General features: G+C 35.9%; 1 protein-coding gene across 1 annotated transcript in view; it reads right to left on the minus strand.

Annotated features, from left to right (window-relative positions):
* Window positions 1-847: 847 nt before the first annotated feature.
* cpne9 (copine family member IX) overlaps window positions 848-23,553 on the minus strand; it is a 46,677-nt gene continuing 23,971 nt past the window's right edge. Inside the window, exons 8-21 of the mRNA XM_067370445.1 lie at window positions 19,477-19,540; window positions 17,237-17,340; window positions 13,332-13,436; window positions 12,413-12,454; window positions 12,145-12,220; window positions 11,471-11,524; window positions 11,308-11,369; window positions 9,523-9,569; window positions 9,232-9,413; window positions 7,786-7,913; window positions 5,300-5,402; window positions 5,141-5,198; window positions 4,985-5,058; window positions 848-3,355 (exon numbers count right to left, since the gene is read on the minus strand). Coding sequence (XP_067226546.1) covers window positions 3,173-3,355; window positions 4,985-5,058; window positions 5,141-5,198; window positions 5,300-5,402; window positions 7,786-7,913; window positions 9,232-9,413; window positions 9,523-9,569; window positions 11,308-11,369; window positions 11,471-11,524; window positions 12,145-12,220; window positions 12,413-12,454; window positions 13,332-13,436; window positions 17,237-17,340; window positions 19,477-19,540 — 1,282 coding nt within the window. The 3' untranslated portion in view covers window positions 848-3,172. The remainder of the gene's footprint in view (window positions 3,356-4,984; window positions 5,059-5,140; window positions 5,199-5,299; window positions 5,403-7,785; window positions 7,914-9,231; window positions 9,414-9,522; window positions 9,570-11,307; window positions 11,370-11,470; window positions 11,525-12,144; window positions 12,221-12,412; window positions 12,455-13,331; window positions 13,437-17,236; window positions 17,341-19,476; window positions 19,541-23,553) is intronic.

Genomic DNA, 23,553 nt, shown 5'->3' on the forward strand with positions numbered 1-23,553 from the left:
AAATCTCCAGTGGATGTCAAGAGACCCTTGAGTGTCACACACAATCATCACTTCACACTGATCACCACTGGAGACTCGTCCCTATGGAAAGATGAGCTGACTAATGCAGTCTTTGCACATGGTTTGCAATACAATGAACTCTCAAACCATCATGTAATGTATCAGAATTATGCATTATTTGACCATTTGAGAATGTAATACAATGCTAAATGAATAAATGCAAACTATCATATAATGTGCTTTGGTGTGTTTGTTAAGGCTGCTTATGCTTTAGTGCTGCTGCTTTGTCATGTTCTCAGCGTTCAACTTATACTTTCTCACCTTTGACCTCTGCAAACTGTGACACATTCATCCCTTCCTACACACACAACTAGAAGGAAATAAGAAACATTCAGCATATATTCACCACCAGATGCCAGTCAAGAGCCAAAGAGCTAGAATCCCAAAACATGAATAGACGGTGAATAGAATCAAACAGAGTCTTTATTAGCTATTAAACTGTTCTTCTTGATTACTTGTCATCCTAATGTTTAGGCTAAGCGGGTGTGAATATTGTTGGTTACACATTTATCCCAAAAAAAAAAAGAAGAAAAGAAAAAGAGACACTTGTGTCATCATTTACTCACCCTAATATCGTTCCAAACCTGCATGACGTTGTGTGGAAAACAAAAGGAGAATGTCCTACTGGTAGTTCCTCATTTCCATGCAATTACAATGAACGGGGACTGATATTCACAAAAGCACACCTATCCTGTGAATAAGCATGATAAACTCTTCAGAAGTCAGCACAAGACATTCATGCTTTATTAAAAACACAACAAGGAGATATAAAACGAACATCTTCGCCTCACATGTCGATATACAACCTTGGCAGGAATGTTTTACATGGTAGCACTTTGGCACAAGCAGCTGTGTTTACTATAGCTGTCTTTACTATGAAACAAATATCATTCAAATCTACAGTTTAGCAACAGTTAGAACATTTCCGATAGATTACTGTATATATAAATATGGAGAAAAAACGGTATTCAACATTAAAGTATCTGAGCAATATTTTGATCACAGCAACAAGGATTGTGAAGGAAATACATCCATAAATTGTGGTGAAATGCATGTTGAATGTTATTGCACTATCCATTATGTACAGCAGAATGAAAGAATGGAAATTTTGGCAAACATTCAATGAGTCTACAATCATTTTTGGAATGGAATTTGAAAACATGGCAGTGTACGCAAGGGTGAACCTCACGAAAAAAGTCAAGAAACATCTAGGTCATGCGTCACCCCTAATTCAAAAGAAAAAAAGCCTATTTTTAGGAAAACTGCATTTTACTTTGCATTGCGACATTATTATCATTACAGTTAGGAGCATATTCATTTCATTATGAATACTATAAATAAAAAAATATTTAAATTAGACAACATATTACAACTATTATTTATCATAATGATTTTCATGTTATGGCCGATAGGTAAATGGCTGACATTAAAATTCTAATAACATTTTAGATGCTAGAAGTGAATTTAGCCATCACAACATTGTAAACAATTATAAAGTACAGTATTAAAATGGATATTTAGAGATTTGCTGATGATTACATTTAACATTGTTATTAAAGTTTAGTGTTAAAATAGTCTTTTTTATTAATCTAACTTTAGGTAAGCAGTAAAAACAATACATGTAATCAAAAAGAAAAAAAGGATGTACAATTAAGTATACAATATTAACTAATAACCGATAAGGTACTGATATATAGTATAGTGCATCCATAATTTAAATTGTAAAGTATTTTTAAAGTGCAATAGTAAGTGTAGGTAATGGTAGCATTCATAGTACTGAATTTATGCTGACTTTAAAAAAAAATAATAATAATTGGGTTCTGGACATTATTTTTACTACAGTATTATGGTAATGAGAGAGGAATTTTGTCATAAAAACAACGACACAATGCATGGCATCTTAATTGTCCTTTTCTTTTGATTTGGGGTAGAATACGACCTAGGCGTTTCTCCATGAGATTCACCTGTAAAATCCACCTTTGTCCCTGCAGCTCCATGAAAAAAATCCCTCTCTCTTCCTGTCGTTCTGCTGATCACCTGATTTATCTTTGTCACGCCATATGTCTGCATACTTCCTGTGCCCATTAACCTCTGCTGATTACACTCTGGATATTTCTTCCCTCAATCTTCCTCTCTCTGGTTGAATTGCACTGATTGGCACCTCTGTTTCTCTAGGTAATTAGCCGCATCCACTCGAGATGTGCGGAAGACTCCGAGCGCGTCGGTGTTCCCGCACAGGCATCTGTTTTTCTGCCACATGTAGCTACTTATTAGCTCCTTTCAAAATCGTGCACAAATTAGAAAATATTTACAGACTCAAAAGTGTGCCGCCGCAACTAACTCAGCCAGTGAGAAAATGAAAAAAATACATTCCCCCAAGAAACTACGTGAAATACAAAGAGGACGCGTGATGCTAAAGGTGACCTGTGCATGCGTGTTTGGGTATTACAGCGTACCACTCGCTCGCTCTGTGCCTCGGGTGTGAGAGCACAGAGAATCATGTTCCTGGGTAAATTTCAATAAGAAATGTCCAGATGATGTTTCAACACGCAATATAAAATTTTACATACAGTAAATGAACTCATTTTTTTTTCTGCATAGTGACAATTAAGTAAGTTTCTCCTCAAATTGTCATTAGTCAACTTATTATTGCATTTATAAATGTACAATATAATTTCAGCAAATGAGTATTTTTTAGGGTAACAAGAGATTTTAGAGAAAATAAATGTCCTAATGCAATAATATTGGCTCCATTTATTTTATGTAAATTATGTGAATTGTTGAAATTTCATTGTTTTTCTCATCTTTAGATATTTGGTTGAAAAATTATCCAGACATTTCTTTTACAAAAATTCACCCTCTATTTACTTCCCAACTTCCATTCCAGACAAGCACAAAGTGCTTTGAATGATCACTGGCTGATTATAAAGTATAACACCACACACTTATATTAACATGTTCCTGATTTCAGTTGATTATTATTGTAACTACATAATGTGCTACTGCTAACCGATGTGGAAAGTAAAAATGTGCATCCCCAGTGACGGACCCGGGGGGGTTCAGACGTGAACATAGAGCTGTTTGAGGGAGAGGATAAAATACTGCTCTAGGATCAGAGGTGGACGTTTATCTGTGGTGTAGGAGAGGGGGAGAGGGCTGGTCTGGGTTCAATGCCTCTGCTCTTCATGAACGACAGCAGCTGGTCAGGGATCTCGGCAAGGACATCTTTGGCCAGTCGAGCCATGCTGAGCACCTGGTTCCCGGATCGGTCAATGTAGTCCCGGAATGGCACAAACTAAATCAGAGATACAGAGATGGATCTCATGAAAAATGGCTTTCTGTCTTTACTACTAATAAAAAGAAAAAAAAAAAGAGAAAGGTAAGAAAAAAAAACACAAAACAAAAAATAAAACAAAACAAAACATTAACATAACATAAAACATCATTGATGTCTATTTACAACATGTTTTTGAAGCGTTGATCATTGTAGCCAATCACAGAAAAATCTGATGAGCGCGTGAACACAATGACCAATCAGAGGTGTTTACGAATCTGCTCAACAGCGCTCAAAGCATCACATTTTTAAATTTCAGTACCGACTTGGTATCACGGATGGTAATTATGACAACACTAGTATTTACGTTTTTTGTACCGTATTTGTGGAATGTGTCACACTTTATTTTGGAAACACTACAATAAGGTTCTATTTGTCAACATTAGTTAACTACATTAATTAACGTGAAATAATGATGAAAAACACTTCTAAACCATCTTATTATTAAAGTGTTAGTTCACCCAAAAATGAAAATTCTGTCATTAATTATTCAACCTCATGTCTTTCCACACCCATAAGACCTTCGTTCATCTTCAGAACACGAATTAAGATATTTTTGATTAAATCCGATGGCTCAGTGAGGCCATAACACTTAACACAGTGAGATAATGAACACTTTCAGGTGCCCAGAAAGCTATTAAAAACATATTTAAAACAGTTCATGTGACTACAGAAGTTATGAAGAGACAAGGATACTTTTTGTGTGCCAAAAAAACCCAACAAAATAACGACTTTATTCAACAATATCTAGTGATGGGCAATTTCATAGTGTACGGAGCGTGTATCAAACTAAAAAAGTCACATGATTTCAGTAAACGAGGCCTCGTTACGTCATAAGTGTTTCGAAATTTCAATGGTTCACCACTGGGGGGCGTGACTTAAAAAGCGCTATATAAAATCGCCCATCACTAGATATTGTTGAATCAAGTCGTTATTTAGTTTTTTTGGTGAACAGAATTATTCTCATCACTTCATAACATTAAGGTTGAACCACTGTAGTCACATTAACTGTTTTAAATAAATCCTACATCTAGTAGTTTCTGGGCATTGAAAGTGTTAATTATCTTGCTGGCAATGCAGGCCTCACTGAGCCATTGTATTTCATCAAAAATATCTTAATTTGTGTTCTGAAGATGAACGAAGGTCTTACGGGTGTAGAACGACATGAGGGTGAGTAATAAATGACAGAATTTTAATTTTTTGGGTGAACTAACCCTTTACCCTAGCTGATGTTAATTTCACTATTTACTAATAAATTATTAAAATCAAAAGTAGTATCTGTCAGTATCATTTAATGAACCTGAGTTAACATGAACCAACAAACAACAGTTGTATTTTTATGGTCTAAAATACTAAAGTTAAAGATTAATAAATACTGTAACAAATATAATGCTATTTTTTAGTTTAATAATAGTTAAATGCATTATTATTATTATTATTATTATTTAGCCTAACATGATTAATATTAATGAAATGAGTAAAATTTATAATGTTACATTTACTCAGGGCCAAATAGGATTTTTTTTTCAATTATCTAACTTTAAATAATAATAATAATAATAATAATCCCGAATAGGTAACATTATGTACCTGGACAATGTCTCTCTCAGCAACACGTCCCCTGGAGGACACCCTGACCTCATCTCCATCCAACTCTTCCATAGCTGTTACATCAACAAGAGAATAGTTTTATCACATATCGTATTCTTTTTCTGAGACAATCTGTTTGCAGTGCCATAATCTCACCATCAAATTCAGCGGGGCCGACTCCCACAATTATGATCGACATGGGAAGGGACGCTGCCTGTAAATAGGGAAGGGGCAGCAATATGTTATCGTGCCCTGCTAAAAAGATTATTGTATTTACAGAACATCATGAAGGTCTAACAAGCAAAAATGACTCACGGTGACCACAGCTTCTCTAGTCTGCACCATGTCGGAAATGACACCGTCTGTGATGATCAGCAACACAAAGTACTGAGAGCCATCTGTCACCTCAGCCGCACACCTGAGGATTTACAGTACAGTTAAAGTTAAGAGCTTCTATATTCCAGCAAAAATTCAAAAAACTAAAATTGACTCCAGGGTGAAATGATTTAATATGTCTGGCTGCAATAAAACAAGTGCACTTCTACACGGTTGCTATGGTATTATGGGTGATTGCTAACTGGCCCAAGTCAAAACAAGTCTCTATGATAGTCTGATTACTGGAAATGAATTTAAGTCACACACACACACACACACACACCTACACACACAAAATACTATAATACATATTATTATTAAAATAATTAATAATACTTATTGATACTTAATAATTTGGGGATTATGATTCTGTGTTCCAGCATATTACTGGAAATACCCAGTAAAATCCTCCTCATTTTATCTGAGCCCTTTTCTCAACTTTTCTTATTAAATTGGACTGTTCCTTCAAGTCCATTGACCCTAATAACCACCTCCAGATATTGTCTCAGAAACGGCACGTAAGAAGCGGCGAGCTGAGAGAGGAGACTCATACCAACTTGTAAAGTTGACCACTTCAGCAGCGGGCGATCAATATCTGCCTCTTAAAGCACCTCTGCAGTTCTGGGAGTTTGACTTTCTTTAGATTGAGAGATTTAGCAGGATCTGAAGAAGTCTTGAAACTGACAAGGGCAATTAAAAGCCTCTTCACATGTGTGTGGGTTTTTTTTTTTACATGTTGTGTGATTAGCCGTGTACTGATAATGACATGATATATGTGAAATTTGAAGCAGACCGGAGATTAAGTTTTCATTTGAATTCTTTTTCTGTGGCAAGTTTAAAGAGTAATAATTATCCATGTCGTTCTGCTTTATTTTATCAGGATTTTATGACATAATCACCCTCATTATGTCATGACTTTCTGTGCAAAACATCCTTACATAAAAGATCAAATTGAATGTTTTAGGTTATTTGTTTTTTATTTATATATATATCAGATGCAGTCCAGGTCTGAGGTTTACCACGCAGAAACTTTTTAAAAGGGACATATCATGGAAAACAGGATTTTGCTTGCTTGCTTGAAATAAGGGACTTTGATGTGCTATGTAGGCACAGTCACCGATTATTTATTGAAACTGAGCTACAAAAAAAAAAAAATAAATAAATAAATATATATATATATATATATATATATATATATATATAAATAAAACGGTTATTACACAATACAAATTAAAGCCAAAAATATGTATCAATGCAGATTTTGTGAACTAAACTTTCACTAAAGCCTTCCTTCCGCCGGAAAAAAATAGTCCCTGACCGTGAACAGCAATAGAAGTTACATTATTACACCATTAGATGGCGGTAAAGGCTGTATTTATGAGTGTGTCAGTCAGTAGAGAATATTTTTTGCTCTGACTAGCAATGCTTTGACTAGCGCTGTCAGTCACGGGAAAACCCCTTAACTGTTAAAAGGACAAGATAATACATCGGACATTTTAACCAATTTTTTATTATGAACACAGGAATGACCTGAAGGAACATGCTAAATCTGAATGCAGGTAATAAACTTGTTCAATCGATCTTTTTCTCACAACACTCTTCTACATAATACTGTAAGCTTCAATGAACAATATCAATTGAGAACATACAGTTTACGCTGCTAAGAGTGGTTGCTAAGGATGTTGTGTAGTGATGCACAGAACCGTTGGGTGAACCGTTATCGTGAATAAAACAGAGCTATTGACCAATCAGAACCAAGGACAGGAACTAACTGTTTCCTGTCCTAATTATTTCTGTCCTGTTTTTGTTAAATATTATTATATAAACTACAAAAATTCTATAAAGGTTTCTTGTAACAAAAACTGCCATATTTTAGTTTCACACTACCATTTTCTTACACAATCTGACCCTTAGACCTCTGTTGTGAATGGCTAACCTCTTCAAATAATTTAATTCATCCTGTTACATTTAAATGTCAAATGTTAATGTGCTCATGGTTTCACATCACAATAATACTGATTTTTAAATGACCCATTTTTGTAGCTCAGTTTCAATAAATAACCGGTGACTGTGCCTACATAGCACATCAAAGTCCCTTATTTCAAGCAAGCAAGCAAAATCCTGTTTTCCATGATATGTCCCTTTTAAAAAGTTTCTGCATGGTAAACATCAGACCTGGACTGCATCTGAGCAGCAGGTAGACTGAGTGAAGTGTTAGTCAAGCACAGGATTCCGGAGGAGTCTTTGGAGCGCGTGTGCGCGTATAAGTGCATTTGTGTGGAGAGAGGACAGGCTTCAGAGTGAATAACAAGTGGATAGCGACAGGAAGAAGTTCAGCTCATGGGGGAGACAGAAAAAAGACCAGGGCAGAGAGACAGAATGAGAGCTCAACCTCGTGTCAATTGCAGGAGGGCTGTTTAGCTTACTGTGCCACCTGGTTGATGACAGGAGCAAAGTTGGTGGGGCCATAGAGCTGCACTTTACGAAGACAGTCATAGTACGCCTCCAGCACGCCTTCGATGCCGACGCAGTTTGCATTCTCACAGTCGGAGTTCTACGAGGTCAGAACACACATGTATAGGAGAGGATCTCCACAAGTTCATATATAACACATGAGGAATAACTCTCGTTGCTCCTGACTTATTCATTCTGGGCTGAGAGATATTTTATGTTGTTATGCGCTATGTGTCCAATGCTGAAAATTCATGACAGCGTAGTTCAGTATTAATAATGAGTATCATGTCTGTGTGGTTTTAAAGAGATGCACCTGAAAATGAAAATTCTGTCATGATTTGTGTCATTTAATAATAATAAGTAGTAGAGTTAGTATTAGCCAATATTCTATATAATAATCTATATCTGGACATCCAACTTTTGCAGCTTTTTTATATATGTATAAATAATAAAAAAGTATTTTAATATAAATTAATTTATTAATAATATCACCCTATATATATATATATATATATATATATATATATATATATATATGTATGTATATACAGTAAATATAAATAAATAATTTATACAAAAAAGTTATTTAATTGAAATTAAATAATAATAAATTGTAGTGGTATCAGCCAATATTCTATATAACAATCTATATTTGTGCATCCTACTTTTGTATCTTTTTTTATATATAAATAATTTATCAATAAAAACATTAATGTACATTTATTTGTTATTATTATTATTATTAATTATTAAGTAGTAAGAACAATAGCAGTATCATCCAATATTCTATATTATAATCTATATCTGTGCATCTCTATTTTTGTATGTTTTTTTGTATAAATAAATAAATAAATTGTAGTAAGAAATGTCCTCTTTTCACAATCCAATTAATTCAGAATAAAATCAAGTCTTGTCTTATTTTTTTTTTGCATATCTTTGTTGAATATCTGGTTTCACTATGACATTTCCCTTAAAATTCTCTCAAGGTTTCTTGAAAAAAAAAAAAGAAGGAAAAGAAATTTCTGTCATTGTTTGTGTCATTCCAAACCTTTCTTTCTTCTGTGCAACACAAAACAAGATAATCTGAAGAATTTTAAAAGTTTTTGTCCTAACAATGAAAGTTAATGGGGTCCAATGTAGTCCACTGTATATATAAAAAAAATATATATAAAAAAAAAAAAAAAAAAAAATATATATATATATATATATATATATATATATATATATATATATATATATATATATATATATATATATTGTGTTATACAGAAGAAAAAAGCCATACATGAGAGTAAGTAAATGATGACTGAATTGACATTAATTTTTTATGGTGAACAAACCTTTTACCATCCAACATCACTGTGGTGTTATTGTGTGTGCCTTTTTTTAATGATGGCTCTTTTTGAGCCGTTACTCACCAGGGGAAAAACATGAGAGATCTTGCCATCAGGAGGGAGTTTAGCTCCGAAGCCGTAGGCAGGGAAGAGTTTGTCACTGTCATAATCCTGGACGATTTCCCCAACGGCTTTAAGGGCCATGGCGTACGCGTTCAGCTGATACGGGTTCATGTAGTGGAGAGATGTCGGCTGTGATGGGTTTCCTGCATTCAGGTATCAATCAATACAAGTTTAGACACAAGTGCAAAGACAGTGATGTCACTTACATCAGTGCCAAGCTCTAAATATTTCAGTCAGTGAAGATGGTCTTACCGTTAGATGCGGTGAAGTCTATTGCTACAGTGAAGTTCAGCTGTGTTCTGTTTCAACATTGAAGAGTCTCAGTCAAAAGTTGAAACCAGTGCAGTATATAATCATATGGGTACTTGATATGATTTGTTATTTTACATGTCCAGGGTGTTATACACTACTGTTCAAAAGTTAGGGGTCAGTAAGAAATTAATACTTTTATTCAGCAAGGACGCATTAAATTGATCAAAACTGACAGTAAAGACATTTCTAATGTAAAAAAAAAAATGACATTGAAAAAAATTCTATTAAAATAACTGAGAAAAATGAGAATGAGTCCTCAGATGCCATGTCTCAAATGGATTAATTAAAATAAGTTATGTCTCCACCACTTGAATAACCAATGTAGTTGAATAAAAAATTGCAACAATATGGGTTTGGGAAACAGTCATGACTAAGCTAGCTGATTTCTTCTAAGATGCATCGTACTATGGTAGATAAGCAGCGAGTTACGTTGTTATATAAACACACCCTGTGGTGTGAGGGGTTATATAAGCATATGAGTAAAAATTGAATTTCTTAGTATATGGTTTGTCCCTCTTTTGTTCTAATAACAGCAGCACTTGAGCTGGCATGAAAAAAATCTGATCCATATTATCCATGCTTCAAAGGAAGCAAGACATCTGACCTTTAGTACAAAGGAGTTCATATGCTCAATGTCACACATTTGATTAGTAACCTAGAAATAGTCAAGAATCCAAATATTATAGTCCAAATATGTCTTATACATTTCCATTCATTTAAATGATATCTTTGTTTTAAAATGTTCAAAATACTAATCATTTATTTATTAACAAAGTGGACTTTTAGATGCCACTGTATATGTACAAATTTATAAAAAAAATAAAATAAAAAAAAAAACTATAAATTCATATTTATAATGCTAATGAAAGTGCACTAGTAGAATATGCTGAAACTTTGAGAGAATTTAAACTTCTACTTAAACTTCCATTTCAATAATTCAAAATTATGCTTCTAAATGCTTCTTTTTTTGTACAAACATATGTTTTTATCAAGTCAATGCATAATTAAAGGTTTAGTTGTAATTAAAAGGCAAGCATATGGGATGACATGTTGGTGTGCTGAATCATTGCCCTGATTTCAGTTGTTCGGAAATGAGTATGTGATGTTTACTTTAGCAAAAATGGTTTTACATTTTTATTAGGGCTGTCAATTGATTAAAAATGGGCTCCTCACTCATTTTTGATTATCTGCTCTATGTAAACATGGATTCTTGATGCAGGTTCCCTTTATAAAACATGAAGGTTTTATTTCAAGCTTGAATGGCTTCCAGTTATGGAATTAATTAAGGGACATTGTGTAAATTTTTGCATTAAATAATCAAATTAAATTAACACGTCAAATTGACAGCCTTAATTTTTATATAATCCGTCAAACTATTTGACTATTACTGAGTTTAGCCTAGAAGCACATAACCGTAACTAGGTTATAAGGCACACACACACACACACAAAAACTATATCTCTATAGTGCATTTCATTAATATTTGTATCAGTATTCAACACAACATACTGGTAATTCCTGAAAATGAACTGTTCTGAAAGCTCAATGACCACTCAAAATCCACTCTGGGTTATAGGTATTGTCTTAAATGCAAGATATTCATATCAAGTAACCATAATTCCACAAATGGTTTACATGCATGCCTGATCCAGCTGCTCTCTAACCAGTAAATCCACGTCTTTCTCCAGCCTAATTTATTCAGGGATTTTTTTAAGGGGCACTTACCCGCCCCGAATGAAGTCCACAAATGTGTACTCCGATTCCACTTTGAAGGACAAAAGTGTTACCTAGAGAGAGTGAAAAAAGAGAGAGAGGAGAGATAATGGAAGTCATTATGAAAATAAATCAGAAGAGGAGAGCGTTTGACAGGTAATTCATTCACACGTACCGTGCCAGAGTTGACGTATTTCTTTTTCCTTCCTTTCTTCTTAGGATTCAGAACCTGAAAGAAACAAAAAGACACCCATCAAACATTGATAAAAGGAGTATGACATATTACTGAAGTGTCATCATGTGTTTTTTTTTTCCTCTTATGATTCATGAAACATTTTTGGCACTTTCATGAATACGGCCCACGTTGTTGTCCCATTACTTTTTAAGAGGCATTAAACATGTTTAGAACTATTAGATAACTATTATCTAACAAAAAATTATCCTGACATGAAAAGTAGCTAGTTTTCAACACATTTAATGTGTGTATCCTTCTTTTTAGCCTGTCTTCACCTTCATGGTTATATCTTACAATGAAAATCCTACAGCAATAACATAATTTTGATAATCAATTGAAATTATATTCAAATCACTGAAATAAAAAAAAAAATTATTAACTTTTTTTTTTTGTTATTAAAACACAATATTTAGATGTGTCCCACACTTTCGGCACAACCCCGTTACTTACATAAACAGAATTAAATACAAAAAAAAAATGCTCATATAATATTTTTTAAGCCTCATTTTGTACCCCATTTATGACAAGTGTTTTTAAACAAGTCAAAATAACTCTAAAGTGTTTCATTCAATCATATTAATCCAAATTAATTTGTACAAAACTATGTTTTTTACCTCATAAACATTGAATTGGCTCTGTCCACGAGATAGCTCTCTATAGCTGGTCGTAAACTCGCCGATGAAGTCATGACTGAAGAAAAATGAAAGCGTTTACTTGTTTGAGGAATATTTAATGAACATTGCATGAGCATGCTGAGAAGAAATTATTTTGGCTAATGAAAATTTGACTTGAGTTATTCTTGTTATGCAGGATAATTTATGTGTTCATAAACAGAATATTTACTACCCACAAGGGAAACACAAGCAACGAAGAACAGCGTACCTTCCATCTCTGTCCCAGTCATAAACATCAATCTTCACTGTTCTGGAGAGATTACAAACAAATCAAACCTCACAGCAAGTCAATATCTAAAATTAAGTGCAGACAGCCAGAATTTTCTCAAAAGGTCAGAGCAGAACGGCAGCCTGGTGAGTCCACAGAGCCAGTCCAAAATAACACGAGCACCGGCCGCTGCCTCACTCCAGCTGACTGCTGGGATTATTCCCACTGCCACAGTGACACAGCTGCCCGTTTCCACAGCTCACGGCACCAGCGGTGTTTCGTTTCAACACCTCAGAGCTCAGTACACGAGTCTGAGGGATGCTTTAAAGGTGCAACAAAAAATCTATTCCTTTCAAAAATCATAGGCTCATATCAAAAAAGTCAAAGATTATGTAAACGTTGGGGACATTAATACAAAGGCTCTTAGAATGCACCCAATAACCTGATGCATAAAAATATGGATCTTTACTCACATTATATATTTACTGTCTAAGGGCTGTCAAAATTATGCACAAACACAAATTTAAATATGATAATGCTGTTATTTTTTAACATTGTTAGTGCATGTATCCAATATGGTATTATAACAGTATCATTCTCTTCTGTGTGATTTCAACAAACTGCAATTCTCACTAAAGACATTATGTGTGGATAATTTATTTATTAATCAAACCCAGTTCAACTGAAGTAATAAAACATTCTTTGTGTAGTGAAACAAACAAATGAATTGAAAACCAGTGGAGGATTAATGCACATGAAAAATCTGTCTATAAATTTAATGCTTTCAGACATGCATCAATTAATAGTTCGCATAAAGACCAGGAGCATTAAGTATTAAGACAGTAAATATGGCCCATTTTGATTTCCCATCATCTTAAAGTAGCCATGCAGCAGGGTTAAACTCTTTAAAGAGCCTCACCTGTCATAGTCTCCATTACAGAGAGCTCGCACTGGGATGGTGAAGGGCTGCCACACAGGGTTCAAAGTATTCTTTATCACCTCTGTTTTGTGACAGATAGTGAACCTACAAAAGAGCCAAATCAAAAAGAAAATCTTATTTAAAGGCTTGTTATGACACCTGTATGGTTTTCTTTGAAGGAATATGTTTGAAAATGAATACCAACCAACCAACTACAGCGGAGCATCAATAAAAGTGGTTAACGTCAAGAGCAGCTCATGGTGGGCATGAAGAGCCTCTTGGGTTTCAAAACACTACCATCCATAACCCTCTGTTATCAGTCAATTGAGCTAACACTTAGTGGTAATTTTGTTTTATGGGTTTTTATGTTCAGTCCGGAAACATTAAGCTAACACCATGTCCTAAGCTGGCATGAAATTGAGAAGAAAGAAGCGATAATCCTTGTTTTTGCCATGAACAGTTTTCTAAAAATATGCAACCATGAGTTCTGTTTCACTGTATATTAAACCTGAAATATGTTCTGATTGGTTGAGATTTTCTTGCTTCAAACATAATTTAACTATCAATGATGACAAAAAATTTTTGGAAAAGAGGATATACACCCAAAATTCTGCAAATTCTGTCATCATTTACCCATTTAGAATGGAATTAATTTACAATGGAAGTCAATGGGGACACACCAACATACTTCTATTTATCTTCTTCTGTAGTCTGCAGGAAAAAGTAACATGTTTAGAACAATAATGGTGACAGAATTTTCATTTTTGTCTGAGCTTTTTGTACCTGATCTGACTCTAACAGTGATTTGTGTTCGTGTAATCTAATGTAGTTGTTTGGCTGATCATTTTTACTTAAATAAAATCAGTTCATTTAGATTATGGGCATGGGATTGGAAATTAGTAAAGTCGGGGGTATTTTGTAAGAACCTTTTCGCAATTCTACACTTTAGGTAGACTCTCTCTGTTCTGTCTGTTTTTTAGGGCCCGAGCACCGATGGTGTGAGGACCCTATTGGAATTGCTCAGCCAATTATTATTCTTCTCCAAAATGAATCACATTTTTGAGGGCCTAAACGTTCTCAAAACCTCATGAAACTTTGCACACGTGTCAGAAGTGGTGAAAATTTACATCTGATATGGGTTTCAGAATTAGGTGTGGCAAAATGGCTCGATAGCGCCACCTACAAAATTTCAATTAAGCGTCCTTTGTGCTAGGTTTCACGTACAGTTATGAAATTCGGTAGACAGATGTAACAGCCCAATACCTACAAAAAAGCCCCTGGGTGCAAAGTTTTTAAACCCAACAGGAAGTGAGATATTTTGAATTTTGGCAGTTTTTGCCATTTCCACATGTTGTACTTTAACGAACTCCTCCTAGAGCTTTAATCAGATCAACATCATATTTGGTCAGTCTAATCTAAAGGCCTTTGAACGTTAAATTGCGAAGATCTAGAGTTTTCACTAAAGGGCGTGTCCGTGGCGGCATGACAAAGTCTGATGTTTCGCCATAAAAAAGGAAGTTGTTGTAACTCAGACAAACAATGTCCGATCTGCTCCAAACTTCACATGTTTTATTAGAGTCCTGGCCTGAAGACATCTATATGACAATATTCAGTTAGTTATAGCGCCACCTGTTGGCAGCAGGAAGTGTGGCAATTTTTCATGATTTTGCTATAATTCTCTTTTATTTACGCGTTTGGATGCATGTCGCCTATTTTTCAATTTTTCCTAAGGCCAACGGGTGGCAGTGAGCCCGGGTGCGAGGGCCCTTTCATCGCTGCTTGCAGCTTTAATAGTTTTTTTGTTTTGGTTGTGTTTCGTTTTTTTGTTGTTTTTTGTTAAATTAGACCTTATTTACTGCATCACAATTTGCTGATACTTTACTATAGGATAGTTTTTTTATTATTTAATTTTAATATTTGATTATTATTCACGCAACAATACTTGTTTCTGTAATAGTTTTCTTTAATAAGAATTGCTATATGGATGATTAATCATATGAACTTTGTCTAGAGCTCTTATGAATGTTTTTATCATGACTGGTTGTGAAATGGTTGTGAAAGGTTAACTACGAAACTGAATGAAACAGCATAGACTTCTTCATGGCCACTATTTGCATATTTGGCATATTTCATTCTGTAACTTACTTTTTCTACAGATCTGTGTACTAGTGTTATAATGCTACTGTTTTTGATAGCGTTGATACAGTTTCTTACAGATAATGTCACAATGATCATTGCGTTTGTCTTACCGAATGTGGCATCCTGTCAGCAATAAACTGCCCACGCTATCACTAAACTAGCAAACTGTATTATACATGCAGACACTCATATGAGGAGTTTTAAACAGCTTATTAGCCATTGAGAACTTTTATTTTTGAATATGAAAAGGTCTGGACCTTGGTAACCTCATAGCTGGCTTACAGGGAACTTCACCTCTGGGCTTTCAATAAAACTTGGCTGACTATACAGTAGAAAGTTGAAAAATGTCTAAAATTGGAGCTACCTGACTATAGAAAAAAGGCAGTTTTTTTCCCTTTTGCCAAAATGCCCATAATGCACTGGGTTGGGTTTCCCAATAACAATGTATCTTAGCTCTTAAGAGCGCTTTATACGTGCAAGGTTACGAACGCTCGCTGCAATTTCACGTGCGTTTCCCAAAAATGCCCTTAACATGAATGCGCGAGAACGCGTTCTACATGCTACTTAAAGAGTCGCTGTCCGTTTCTCAAGTGCTGAATATTACCTTATAGAATCATATACTTTAATGTTTAACCTAACAATCGTCACTTTATGTGGATTAGAAAAAATAAATAAAGATACCTTTCAAAAAGATTAAATAATGTATATGTATATAATGTAATAATATGAGGTAGAGCTAAACAAAGATGTAATTTTCAGACAATTTCTTTAAGCTATATATATATATATATATATATATATATATATATATATATATATATATATATATATATATATATATATATATCACAATTTATTCAGACACCTTGAACATTTCATTGTGTAATCTGCCGGTTGTCCTGTAGGTGACCTCATAACTCTGTCTTCTTACGATGCACTTAGAACTTTACGATTACTCCAGAGCACTCGTAGATCTACGATCATTTTCAAGTGCTACTTAAGTTACGATGCTTTTGGGAAACAGACCTTAATATTAAGATCACTCGTACGATTGATTTTACGATCAACTTAGGCGTACAATGCTTTTGGGAAACGCAGCCCTGGTCATGTTGCCATCCAAGGCCACTCCAACCAGTCTGCTAGTGGATACACTTACCAGAGTCAAATATCGCCTCGTTTTAGTAGGAAATACTCCTTAGCAAACTTTTAGTTATAATGGTGTTGACTTTTCGATGTCCAGTGAAGGATCCAGCAAATAAAAAATATGAAAAACCTTTTTGTAGTCAACATTTCAAACTGGATGACCATGAACACAATGATTTAGGCCAAAAGGAGGAGAAAACTGAAAGAAACTATCATGCTGTCTCACTATATTGCCATAGTGTTCAATTTTTACCATAATGCGGTTTAAAGAGTAGAGATAGTATGATACGATTTTCAGTGATAAACCTACTCTTGCAATAACTGTTCTGTTAATAACCCTCTGTCAATCCGACTGTATGGGGGAGGGGATACAAAAATGCAGAAGTATAATCTGCAGCTTTCACGAAAGCTCTGGAGCTGTCAGAAGTCTGCAAAAGTACTTTTTCTGACAAATAAACATGAATTTCTCTGTCCAGGTAACACAGAGAATGAGGAAACATTGTTCATTTGCATATACTATTGACACTGTAACAATATAAAGCGAGCAAAGTTACACTTTGACAGAAGTCATGTTGCTTCACACCTGGTATGGGCACTCTGTTAAGATGATGATGTATACTCACGTGCCGTCTTCATTGCTGCGGTAAAACACCAGGAAGGGGTCAGACTTCCCGAAGAAATCCTTTTTATCCAACTTGTTAGCACAGAGTTGCATGGTTGCAATGTCCTGTTATAAAACACTTTGATTACTTTGGGATATATGGGAATAGAATATTCTTAAAGCTACTAAAATACAAACAAGGTGCACAAACAAGCAAACAAAGCAGATGCACTCTTGACTCCGAGTCTTCAATACCGGCACTATTATATCCAACAATCCATTTTAATCGCTGGCCTCAGTTAACATCTCTACGGAGCAGGAGTTCAGGACACAACAAAGGCAAAATACTAGGACAAGAAATCAATTCCACAGAGAGGACACACTCGTGTTAGAGGAGAACAGCAATTGGTTCATACATATTAATGTTGAGTAGAGGTCTCCAGTGTTTAGCTATTTATTGGAGCTTTTCTCTTCAGAATACCAGATCTCTGGGGAGACCCTCAAGACCAGGAGGGAAGTCACACATGCAACAGATTTAATTGGATCTTGATAGAGAGAGAATGTCTAGGGAGCACTCGAGGAACTACGGTCTGGGTGACACACCGGACAGACAGCTCATCTGCCTTTTAAAACGGCCCGTCCCTCTTGGGGAGGAAGAAGCTGTATTTGAGGTGAACTGTCACGGCTTTCTGCCAAACACTCCCTGTAGCTACATGCTATTACAAGGACACAGAGGGACGAAATTGAATATATATACATAATTTGTGCCATCTGAAATAATATTTATGTGGTTTTATGGACTGGCCCAAGGCAACAGTCAAATTGCGGTTGGAATGACTGAAAAGAGATGGACAGTTTAAAACAGGTATACAAAATAGTGAGCCAAATGCTGCACTTGGCGTGCATTTTGCAGTCTTGCATTGATCATCGTGACAGGGAATCTCACAAAATTATGTCCAGGTCACATTTCACCCTGAACATCGTGACTTTATTTTATTTCATGACGTTATTTTCAAGACCATAAAGCACATTTTCCCCCTCAACCTCTCCATAAATAAAGATACACTACCGTTCAAAAGTTTGGTGCCAGTAAAATATTTTTGTGGAATCTGTAATACATTTTTTTCCCCACAGAATTATTTCATGAACAGACAGTTAAAAAGAACAGCAATTATTTGAAATAGAAATCTTTTGTAACATTATCAATGTATTTACTGGCACTTTTGATCAATTCAATGCAGATCCTTGCAGAATACAAGACAAAAAAGTCTTACTGATAATTCTAATGTCTGTAAAAACATATAATTACTGTATTTTTTATTTAAAATAAAAATACAGTAAAATAAAGTGCAACAAATACTTTAATATATCAAATACAATTTTATTTTATTTTATTTTGCATGAATTTTGGAAAGAAATGTACCAATTAATATAAAAATATTTTGTAATGCAAAACAAATCAGAATGGTTCTAATGTTTTTGTTTATATATATTTAAAATCAATATACAGTAAATTAAAGTGCAACAAATACTTCCATGATGTATAATATATCACATAAATAATTGTTTTTTAATTACTATTATTTATTTATTTGTTTGTTTATTATTTTTGCTTAGCAGTAATGTGAATTAGGGATGGAAATGTGCTAATTATTCGTATAAAAATAATGTTGTAATACAAAACCAATCTTAATGGTCCTATGAGCTTTCTTCTGTTAAACAAAATGTTTTTATTATTATTATTATTAAAATCAATATAAAAGTAAATTATTGCACAAATTCTTCCATATGTATGAATACATTAATATATGAACAAAAAAATATATATGATGTTTTATTTTTATCATTACATTTATTTTACCTTATTTGGGGAAGTCAATTGGGGAAGGAAATGTGCTAATTACCATAAAAATGTTGTAATGCAAAACAAATCTTAATGGTACTACAAGATTCATTTCCTTAAAAAAAATATTTTTTTCTTTAGATTTTGAGTTGTATGCCCCATAATGAAATATGACACATGATTGACAGGTTTCATGAGATTCACCCGTTCACTCTTGAGTGAATGCAGAGACATCCACAATGGATTAACTTGGAAAATCTAGATATTCTTTTGCTTTTTCTGTCTCTCAGTATCTAATATTAGCAAAAAAGAAAAATACTTCACCTCTGATATTTAAATACAATGCTTTAGGCATTCAGCTTGATGAAAGACCACTAAGACTATGCGTGCGTGCGCATGTGCGTTAGTCTTGTACTGACCCGGCAATTGCTGAGTTCCTCAGCTGTGAAGATAATGTTCCCGCATTTCTTCCCCGGAATGCCCCTGAGAAAAGACAGATAAATGCTTTTAAACTTTCAATAAAATGTGGGCTAACGTTTTAAAGACAAGAGTTCAAGTAAAACCCTCGTGAAGGCTGGCACAGTTATAAGCACACAGCGAGCCCACTCAAAATCAGGACAAATAAGACGACTCCATTTTTGTGGGCTTTTCACAGAGTTGCTCGAACGCTTTTTGCTGCTAAGAGCTTTCTGCGGAACAATTCGATTGCACTGGCGGTAATGGTGGGCCACTTCAGTCGCTGAATAGCCCACATCGAACCACTGAAAAGAACATGATTCACCTGAAAAGAGGGAAAGTGTAGGGAATGAGGGGGGAAAGGTGATGAGGGCTAGCTAGAAAAAGATTAAAGGCTGAAGGTGAGGACTGAACGACTGTTTGAGGGAAAGGAGAGAGATTCTGTGAGGGAAGGAGAGCAAAAAATGAAAAAATGAACACTTTTTATTGGATCTTAATACATGAATGAAGTTCTCAAACTATTTAACTAGCTTAAACTGACATATTTCTGAGTGAAAGTCGATATTTAATGAAAAAAAATGTAGAGATTTTATATATAAATTGGCTGGTTTGTGAAACTCAAGCACTGAAAAATAATGGTGATGTTGACTGGAGAGGAAAGTCATTTCATAAGGAGAGCAAGTTATTATATTTATACTTTGATGAAAGACCATTACTCTTCTTTAGAATAACATGCACCGATGAATCATTCAAAAATATCATTCAATAGGGTCAATTTTGATTTCATGCTGACTCTAAGTGGACATGATGCACAAAAACTATCCAGCAGCATATACTGTAGTCTGAGTAGTCTAAGATATTTGTCATAAAATTATAAAATGAGATGATTGATTCCAGCTCCAAAGATCTGTCTCCATGGCCACAGACTCTCTTTCTTCATTTTAAAACCCCATTCTGTGGTCTCCTGTCATCTTTGCATTTCATTGGCTGAAATGGGATTCCCATGGGAACAAATACCACCGCAACAGCTGAGTGGCAGGTTAGCCTGATACTTTAGTACAGCCTTTGACCCTCCATCTATTCACACACTCACACACTCGTGCATAATCTCACAATGGTTTGCACACATTCACCTACTGACCACCTGCGGGGTAGAAATCCAGTTAAAGCTCAATGATGCCAAATAGGAATTTAGACTGAAGGACATCTAAGACAGGCAAGCGTCCCACCACGCTTCTCATCTCCCCCCTCCTGAGACACATGTCAGATCCAGACATGCAGGTAAGATTCAGTGAGGCGGATCTGCCATGGAGAAGGCTAGAGGTGGCATGGAGGCTGAAAATGACTCTTGCAGTGGGAAGTGTTTTATTAAGTTATCTCCAGTTGGCTGAGCTGTAATGAATGCAATTATATAATAGTTTTTAAAAATACATGGCTGTATATTACTTTCTTCACAATTTCACAGTGTAATGTGAAGAACTAAAAAAAGAACACCAAGAGTATCACTCTACAAAATGGGCACCTATTGTGTCCCTAATAATGCATAAATAACGACATTAGCTGATGCCAACTTTATTATAAACGCAAACAAAAATCTAGCAACTTTCTTCTTCTTTTTTTTTTCTTCTTTTTCTTTTTGAGGAGATCTTGATACCTATATCAAAACAAAACTGAGTTTTGAGACTATAAATATATATTTATTTTTGTTATTTTGTAGATTTAGGTTCTGTTGCCATCTAAATTCCTCCTTTTTAAAATGATGTAGTATTTAATAAATCAAAGAATTATGTTAAAAAAGTACATATTATATATTTGTAAATATACATATACATATATATATATATATATATATATATATATATATATATATATATATATATATATACAGTACACTACTGATCAAAAGTTTGGGGTCTGTAAGATTTTAGAATATTTTGCATGAAATTGATCAAAAGTTACAGTAAATACTACTGTAAAATACCTACAGTTACAAAAAAAAAAATCAATTTCTATGTTGTTCTTTTGAAATTTGTATTCATCAAAAAATCCTGAACAAAATATATCATGGTTTCTACAAAAATATCAGGCAGCACAACTGTCTGCATAACATTGATAATAATAAATTTTTCTTGAGCAGCATCAAAATAATGCTAAAAAATAATGCTAAAAAAAAATAAATAAATAAAGCTTTGATCACAGGAATAAATTACATTTTAAAATATATTAAATTAGAAAACAGTTCATTTAAATTGCAAAAATATTTCACAATATTACTGTTTTTACTGTGTTTTGGATCAAATAAATGCAGCCTTGGTATAGTATAAGAGTATAAGAGACTTCTTTACATATATTTCAATATGTTTATATATCTGTAACGATCACCGTCTGTTCCTGTCACTCCCCGGACTACACTTCCCACAATTCTCCCTGTCAGTCACATGTTCACTTCACACCAATCACCTGTTGCCACATCCACCCTAGCACACCACACTGATTACCACACCCAGCTGCAGCTCATTAACAGGACTATAAAGGACTTCCAAACACACCACCTCACCGCGAAGTATTGTTGTCACTTGTGTCACATTTCTGAGCGTTTCCTTGTATCCTGTTTGCCTGTCTGTTATTGATTTTGCCTGATTCCTGTTTTACGACCCATTGCTGCCTGCCTCGATCCTTGCCTGTACCCTGACTACGACTCTGCCTGTTCCTTATTGCTCCTGTTTGTTCCTGTTTGACCCTGCCTGAACGACCACGCTCACTTCTAATAAAACGCTGCACTTGGATCCCCTGCCTGAGTCTCCCATTCGTAACAGAAGACTTCGCCGTACAAAGATCCAGCAGCTTCTCAGAGCATTACCAGCTTCAACATGGACCCAGCATGGTGCCTCATCAACCTGCAGCAAGGTAGCAGTACCCTCGAGGCACATATTCAAAAGTTTCTGGAGTTTGCTCATTTATCTGATCTGCCAGACTATGCCCTCATAGACTTCTTTATTTATGGATTAAATGAACCATTAAAGGACTATTTACTTGCCAATGGTCCCCGAGGATCGTTTATGGAATTCCTGGACTTTGCCCTGCTCACAGTTGGTTCAACCTTTACTGTGGGGGTCGCGGAGGAACGCGACGCCACGCTGAACCACATAATGGCAGCCGCTACAGACTGCGCACCCAAAATGGCGGATGCTACAACGCCTCATCACGCCTTCGCTGATCGCCCAGAGCAACGTCACGCCTTCGCTGATCGCCCACAGCAACGTCACGCCCTCGCTGATCGCCCAGAGCAACGTCACGCCTTCGCTGATCGCCCAGAGCAACGTCACGCCCTCGCTGATCGCCCAGAGCAACGTCACGCCTTCGCTGATCGCCCAGAGCAACGTCACGCCTTCGCTGATCGCCCAGAGCAACGTCACGCCCTCGCTGATCGCCCAGAGCAAAGTCACGTCGCCGCTGATCGCCCAGAGTCACGTCACGTCTCTAGGTCAGTCTGGGAGCGGAGAGGGTTGCGTTCCAGTGTGACCGATCCACCGTTGATTTCAGTCCGAGCAGCTGGCATCCCCAAGTCTCCGCCGACCGCTTCGCTCTCAAGCCAGTCTGCCGCTTCGCTCTCAAGCCAGTCTGCCGCTTCGCTCTCAAGCTCGCCGGTTGCAACGCTCTCAAGCTCGCCGGTTGCAACGCTCTCAAGCTCGCCGGTTGCAACGCTCTCAAGCTCGCCGGTTGCAACGCTCTCAAGCTCGCCGGTTGCAACGCTCTCAAGCTCGCCGGTTGCAACGCTCTCAAGCTCGCCTGTTGCAACGCTCTCAAGCTCGCCTGTTGCAACACTCTCAAGCGCCCTGGACGCGATGGACAAGATGGCTGCTTTGCCAGTGCCCACGGGCAAGATGGCCGCCCCTGCGGTGCTCAAGGATGCAGGGGTTGTTCCAGCCATTGAGTCCGCTCCAGCCAGTGAGTCCGCTCCAGCACAGCCTGCTCTCCTGGTCTGTCCTGTCTTGGCCCAGAGGGCTGTGCTCACTTTTTATGTCTTGGCTGTCCTACGT

The sequence above is a fragment of the Chanodichthys erythropterus genome, chromosome 20 (assembly GCF_024489055.1).
Source record: "Chanodichthys erythropterus isolate Z2021 chromosome 20, ASM2448905v1, whole genome shotgun sequence".
NCBI classification, from domain to species: Eukaryota; Metazoa; Chordata; class Actinopteri; order Cypriniformes; family Xenocyprididae; genus Chanodichthys; species Chanodichthys erythropterus.